The 7,287-nt window shown below is 56.5% G+C and overlaps 1 protein-coding gene across 3 annotated transcripts in view; it reads left to right on the top strand.

The window, feature by feature from the left end:
• Nucleotides 1-7,287, top strand: part of AP2A2 (adaptor related protein complex 2 subunit alpha 2) — an 82,872-nt gene that overhangs the window by 70,778 nt on the left and 4,807 nt on the right. For all 3 annotated transcript variants that reach the window (XM_012559411.2, XM_023724372.1, XM_023724373.1), the window contains 3 exons: nucleotides 3,034-3,203; nucleotides 5,975-6,057; nucleotides 6,988-7,077. In XM_012559411.2, the coding sequence (XP_012414865.1) occupies nucleotides 3,034-3,203; nucleotides 5,975-6,057; nucleotides 6,988-7,077 (343 nt within the window). The remainder of the gene's footprint in view (nucleotides 1-3,033; nucleotides 3,204-5,974; nucleotides 6,058-6,987; nucleotides 7,078-7,287) is intronic.

Genomic DNA, 7,287 nt, shown 5'->3' on the forward strand with positions numbered 1-7,287 from the left:
GGTGTGTTGACTCGGGTGGGTGATGACTGCACTTCGGGTGTGTTGACTCGGGTGGGTGATGACTGCACTTCTGGTGGGTTGACCTGGGTGGATGATGGCTGCACTTCTGGTGGGTTGACCTGGGTGGATGATGGCTGCACTTCGGGTGTGTTGACTCGGGTGGGTGATGACTGCACTTCGGGTGTGTTGACTCGGGTGGGTGATGACTGCACTTCGGGTGTGTTGACTCGGGTGGGTGATGACTGCACTTCTGGTGGGTTGACCTGGGTGGGTGATGGCTGCACTTCTGGTGGGTTGACTCGGGTGGGTGATGACTGCACTTCTGGTGGGTTGACCTGGGTGGGTGATGGCTGCACTTCTGGTGGGTTGACTCGGGTGGGTGATGACTGCACTTCTGGTGGGTTGACTCAGGTGGGTGATGACTGCATTTCTAGTGGGTTGACTTGGGTGGATTATGGCTGCACTTCCAGTGGGTTGACCTGGGTGGATGATGGCTGCACTTCTGGTGGGTTGACCTGGGTGGATGATGGCTGCACTTCTGGTGGGTTGACCTGGGTGGATGATGGCTGCACTGCCTGGTGCGTGGATGATGGCTGCCCTGCCTGGTGTGTTGACTCAGGTGAATGGTGGCTGTACTTCTCTCCAGATGGTCTGCTCCCTGCTGAGCCTTCTTATGGGATAACTTTTCATACCCTGCCAGCACTCGTGACCTTGCTCTGTGGGTCCCACACCACACATCTAGATTGGAGCCAAAGGGTCAGGACACTGGGCATGGCCTTACGGGGCAGGCATCCGGCCGGTCACAGATCCCTCTTACCATCTCTCAGGGTCGTTATATCCTGGAAGGCCTTTCTAGCTCCAGAGATGAGATTGTGCTGGTAGATTGGAGTAGCAGGGAGGTGGACTTCTGGGTGGATGGAGCGGGGGTGATTTGTGCATAAACCTGCCCGTGCGCTGCAGCAGGTCAGGACCACCATGTGATCCTGCCAGGCGGCACAGCACTGGAAGGAAGACACTCACCGCAAGGTAACAAGGGCGTTGTGCTTGCTGGGCTCCTGGGTGCTGGTGTCAGTAAGGGTCATGGATCAGCCTTCAGAGAAAGCCATGACCTGCTTGTTTCTGCCTCAGGGACCTTGGACTCCCCCCGTCCTCTTTCTGAGCTGTTTGAAAGGAGCAAGCCTGATACTCAGGACAGTGTACCTCAGCATCTGCTTGGAAAGTGTTGCTGTCTCTGTATTTGAGTCTCACTGGGTTTTACTTTCTGAGTTGGCCTGAAGAGTGAGGAGCACGGTCAGAATGCAGTGCACCTGAGGGTCACACGACTCCGGGCGAGCTGCAGCCTTGGTTGTGGGGCTCGCTCAGGTGCTTGGCAGACAGTAAACACCCTGTCCCTGACCTCCGGTGCATGCAGAGCAGCTTGCTGTGAAAAGGCCCATGAGGCTAAGGTAGAACTTTGACAAGAGTCCATGTTTTGAGAAAGCTCTTGTTCATGGTATGGGAGGGTGGGGCCCTTCCAGAAGGCTGCCTCAGTACATCTTCTAACTTCAGGTAGGAGGCTCTTTTCCTTTGCAGAACTTGGATCTGGTGGACACAGTCTCTGCGAAGAGCCCCTTGGGTGCATGGATCATCAGTGGCTTTTGAGTTTATTGGGTCTGTAGTTTCAGCTGCTTGGAGAGGTGCCCTGTTGTCCCGAGAGGCTGTCCGTAGCTCTGAGGAAAACACTCTGAGAGGCTGTCCCGTGGCTCTGAGGAAAACGCCCCCATGAGGCTGTCCCGTGGCTCTGAGGAAAACGCCCCCATGAGGCTGTCCCGTGGCTCTGAGGAAAATGCCCCCATGAGGCTGTCCTGTGGCTCTGAAGAAAATGCTCTGAGAGGCTGTCCTGTGGCTCTGAGGAAAATGCCCTGAGCAGTTGTCTGTCCCATGGGTCTGAGGAAACTGTCCCTGTGAGGCTGTCCTTTGCTTGCTGTTCTTGGGGCTAGTGGAGAACTCTATTCACTGCACTTTGTCACACAGGCTGGTTCTTGTGTTTAATTACTGTGTCGTTGCTGTCAGAGACGACGTGCGTCTTGTGCCGTCTGGGCTCCAGGGAGGTATCAGTAGGCTAGCAGGTGTCACTCCAGAAGAGTGGCCTGTGGCAGCTCATGGTGGGGAGAAGATGACTGTGTTTCAACTTGTGATACAGAGGGGCAGTGACCACAAGGGGGCGCGATAAAATGCCAACCTCATCCCATAATCCTGGGGATAGTCTGGACCCCACACACGGTGCCTCCCCGTTGAGAGTGTGGGTATGGCAGTGGCCGGGTTCCTGGTAGTGAGCGGAGCGGAGCTCGGGGCGCCCAGTGAGCGTGTGGGCAGGAGCAGGGAGGAAGATTGCTCTGTTTGAAGAGTGAGCAGGGGACAGATGAGCCACCCGTGTTTTGTGCCTCGTCCTGAGGTTCAATAGTAGATTTCATTGTGGCGTTTTTTTGTGTCTTTTGCCCAAAATCCAAAAGCAGTTATTATTCTTTTTTCAAAAGTCTGTCCTGTAGACTTCCTACCCACTTTTTCTCCATACCTAAATGACCCTAACGATTAAACTAAGGGTGCACCTGATAGTTGTTTACTTTTCACCTTTCTGAGATCTTATTCCCTCAGATGGCGGACACTGGTTTAGACACTCTTATTTTTTAAACGTATGTTTCTTTTTTATTTCTTTCAGGGCAAAGGGTTTTTCAGAACTGTATTTTTCATTCAGATAACATTTGTGAAAAACTTATAGACTGTGGTTTGAGTTGTGTGAAATTGTGACTAATCATTTAAGATTTAGTTCAGGCTTGATTCTGAGGTGCAATTCTGAGAAATACGGTTTCTTAGGAAATGCCCATTGACCCTTGTTGCTCAGGACATCTAAAATCTTGAGGCAGCTGTCATGTGGGAGCCGGCCGTGGGGGGCCTGGGATGTGTCTGGGGGGCCCAGGTGTGCGCTGGAGCGTGTTTGGAGTCAGCCCATGCCCGGGGGATTCGGTGCTGACGCTCTGCTTCCTTCTTTTCCAGTCGACTCCTTCACCGTCGGCAGACCTCCTGGGCCTCGGGGCAGTGCCCCCCGCTCCCACAGGCCCCCCACCCTCCTCCGGTGGCGGCGGCGGGCTGCTCGTGGACGTGTTCTCGGACTCGGCTTCGGCAGTCGCACCTCTGGCTCCGGGCTCTGAAGATAACTTTGCCAGGTAGTCGGAGCAGCTTTGCCAGGCCGGAGGGCCGCCTCCCTCCCCTCACTCTGTGGTCTGCGGCCCCTGCCTTTGTAGACCGTCGGTGTCCGTTAGATAAAGATGGTTTCTCGAGATGACAACGAGTCAGAGAAGCCAGTGGGTGCTTGTCGGTTGTGTCTGTCTGTAGTGGTGCTCAGTCACGTTTGTCAGCTGGTTTTCTTTGAGTGTTTAATATACTTGTAGCGGGATTTCGTCGTGCCCCCACCCCTCCCCTAGTCAGGCTGCTCTCGGCTTTGACTGCACCCTCAGACCTCTGCCTTCTGGGCACCATCCTTTCTTAAAGGAAAGTGCGCCTGTCGCTTCACCGCCAACTTATGCCATTAACGTCTCCGTTCTCTGCCCGCGTGGCCTCCCGCGTCTCTGCTCCCTGTCCTCCCAGCGCTCTGTCCTCGCGCCATCTCATCACATCGGTCTTGCCCTCTTTCCTGCTTGCTGTCTGTCCCCATCTGGTCTGCTTATTCACATCCTGTGGGCTCTGCCCCCAGGCTCCCAGGAGGGAGTACATGCAAGGTTTTGCCCTAGATTGAGACTGTAAAGTCTTCAGGAAGTGACCCTTTGTCCCCATTTTTTTTGAGCTTATAGAGTTCTCGTGGTTGTGAATTTTTCCTGCTGCACTGTGTTCACATTACACAGGAATTCTTAGTCCCGTTACTTAGAGCAAAGTGAACTTGAAAGGTGGTTTGGGTTGGTGTCATTTCTCTCTGGCTGAACACAGGTGTCTCACTGGCCTTGAGCTGCTGAGTGGGGATTTGCAAGGACTGCAGGGAATCCCGTCAGGCTCCTGGGTTGGAGCAGCTGCGCATCGCAGGAGGGCTTGGTTCAGAGTCGGCCAGGTCCAGCCTCTGGGAGCTTGACGCCCTCGGGTGCATAGCTCCAGGCAGGCCTCCGAGGCCTCCGTTTGACTGGGCTCGGGGCCATTTCCAAGGCCTCCCAGGTGACACAGGTGGCTCTTGGTGTCTGTTTGGAGACACAGCCCGGCCCCACAGTGGTAGGAGAGATGGTGAGCAGGGGAGCCCGCTGCAGTGGCGAGGCCCTCGGGGGCACCTTCCCTTCAGGCACGCACGGTCCAGCCCCTGCCCCTCCATGGGACTGTCTGAAGCGGGCATACTCCTTGCTTGCTCCCCATGCTGGGCAGCGTCTCCAGGCTGCTCTGGTCCTGTGTTGCACAGCTCCCCGGCAGCTGGGCCGGAGTTGCCTGGTGTAGCTCCCGTCTAGCTGCAGGGCTGCTGGGGCATTCTGCGCGTGTTCATAGAGAGCGTGAAAGGCCGTAAGCACTTCGGGCACACGCGGGTCGCCTGCTGCGAGGCGGCCGATGGCGCAGGGAGGTCTGCACGCCGCACAGGACCTCTGTCCTGGTTCTGTTGGCGCTGTGGGATGACCCAACATCATGTGACTGTCCCCGAGCGGATGGAAAACCAGTGCCCTCTCCCTCGTCCATAAATGTCGGCCTCAGGGGCCGAGCCAGAGCCCGTGGCGCTCACATCCCTGGTCTGGACGGCGTGCTGGCTGCTGCTATGCAGGCTGGACCAGACGGTGGTGGCGCCAGGGGCCGCGGCAGTGCTCACGGAACAGCCCGGCCTCTTTTTCAGCGCTTCCTTCCTGGGCTGTGGCGGTCATGGCGAACACCAAGACTGCGGTAGCACATGTTCTGGCAGCTCTGGAAAAGCGCTCTGTGCACTAGAGGTTTAACATTCCGCTTTGGAAAGCATTAACCATAGCTGAGAGGATGACAAGCTGTTGAGTGTGGTTGGAGGACCCAGAGTGAGCGGGCCGTGGCCTGGCAGGGCCCGTGCTCACGTGGAGCTGCTGCCTCGCGCATCCCAGGCCGCTGCAGCCATGCTTGCAGATCCCTATGTGCGGGTCCGCTGAGGTGTGCGTCCACACGGCGTGAGTGGTGTGCGGGACGCCGAGTGAACATGAGCCAAGCTGTCCTGTCTGTACTAACTGCTCCTCTTGCATCTCTGTTGCCGCTCCCTCTGTCTTCTTTCTGTGCTGCGTGAAGTAGTCCAGCTTTCACTGAGGTGGCTTCTGAGGAGTTCGCAGAAACTGGGTGCAATGCCGATGAACTTAGACGCAAGCAGCCCCGCTCGCATCTCTCAGGGCAGGCACTTGAGCAGCACGAGAGCAAAGTCGGAGGACTGAGGCAGCACCCTTGACTTTGGCGGTCTCAGGGTGGGGCAGCCTGCCTTAGGCGTGTGTCCTGGTGCTCCTCAGTGCCACATGGAGCAGCTGGGGTGCATGTCACTGTCACGCTGTCCTCCACACGCAACCCTGGCTCCCCCCGCCCAACCCCAGGCCCACCCTGCGGAGGGTCAGGGCGTCCAGTGCCCAGCAGGACCGCACTTGGCATAGGGACCAACATGCTGCAGGTAGAGACAGCCTCATGTGTGTGTGTCCGTGCAAGCCCAGAGTGGACGGCTGCTGAGGGGCAGCCCAGGATGTGCCCAGTGTCCCCCCGTAGAGCGTGCGTGCCTCACATACCTGACCTGCTTTAGCGAAGGGCCTGAGGCTCACGGGCCCGGCGCACCCACCGCCCTGCATCAGTTCCCACCCCCAGTGCGGGTGAGCCGTGGATGTGCCGCAGATGCCTCAGGAACGCGTCTCTGCTACATCTCCCTTCATGCCCCCAACGGGCTTCTCTGGCCTCCGCTAAGCCCTTTCCTGGCTGGTCCTTGTCTTGTGATTTCAGAGGGTGGCTTCAAGTGACGCACATCTCTCCTGTCCCCTAGGTTCGTCTGTAAAAACAATGGTGTACTATTTGAGAACCAGCTGCTTCAAATTGGACTTAAATCAGAATTTCGGCAGAATTTAGGTACATGTGTTAACTCCTTAATGAAGTGGTACCTGCTCGGCCGTCTGGGCTGCGTGGCCGCCCTGCCTGCCCTGTCCGGGCCGGGAGGCCTTCTCTCCGCATCTGGGAGGGACATGGGGAGTGAGGGAGAGCAGAGCTTGGTGCACCTGCCCCAGGCTCTGCTAGCAAAGGCATGCAGACTCATCGAGTCATTCTCCCCGGAAATCTTCCTGTGAAAACACACGTGTGGTTTTCATTCCTGATTGGGCCGAGTTCCAGAACTCTGGGCCATGGTGGCCAAACCCTGGGCTTCGGTTTTGTTTTGAATTGTGGCAGAAGTGATGCCAAACCGCTCGCCCTTCTCAGGATACGAGAGGCTCGCCCTCCGCTCTGAGTTCAGAGGGTTCATGGAGTGACTCGGTGCGGTGGGCGTAGTGGGGAAGCCAGGCGTCCTGAATGTCTGGCGGTGCCAACTGAGGGGTGCCTGCAGTGGCCGAGGCGCCACAGTGGACCGAGTCCATCTGTGGGCACCAGCCATGGTCTCTCGTGACGAGCGGGGCTGGAGGACCCTGGGGTGCTGAGCAGACGTGGGGGAGCAGCGCAGTGTGGCGCTGCAGGTGCTGATTCCTACCTAGATATGTGAGTGCAGGTGTGCACATGTGTGTACACCACACACGTGTGTAGGTGGGTGTGTGCAAGTCTGCAGGGTGAAGGGTAGGGAGGGCAGCAGCTACCTGGGAGGTAGAAAGGTGGGTGATCTTATTCCAGCTTAGGCGTGCTATTTGCAAAGCTAGACAAGTGGGTTGTTAATTTTAACAAGAGTTGTAGATCACAACAGTTTATTTAAATTCCTTGGGGTTTGGGGTGCTCTTGAGTTTTCCAGTGTTGATGTTTAGGTCAAGTGGGAAGTGGTGTGTATGAAATAAACTGCTTCTTCTTGTTTCCTTCTAGGTCGGATGTTTATATTTTATGGTAACAAGACCTCCACACAGTTCTTAAATTTTACTCCAACGCTGATCTGTTCGGATGGCCTCCAGTCCAATATCCTTGGTTCTGTTTCCCCTGTGCCCACAAATAGACAGAAGCTTAAGGTCTGAAGAAGACTTTTGAGGCACTGTTCTCTGTCAGCATAGCAGGGAGTTTCCTGGTGCTGTGTTAATGCCAGGCCCCCGTTCCATCCGTACGTGAGGTCAGGGTTTGAGTCTGGAGGAGGGACAGTGAGTGCGGCGACCGTGTGTCCGTGTTCACACC

The sequence above is a fragment of the Trichechus manatus genome, unplaced genomic scaffold, assembly GCF_000243295.1.
Source record: "Trichechus manatus latirostris isolate Lorelei unplaced genomic scaffold, TriManLat1.0 scaffold00244, whole genome shotgun sequence".
NCBI classification, from domain to species: domain Eukaryota; kingdom Metazoa; phylum Chordata; class Mammalia; order Sirenia; family Trichechidae; genus Trichechus; species Trichechus manatus.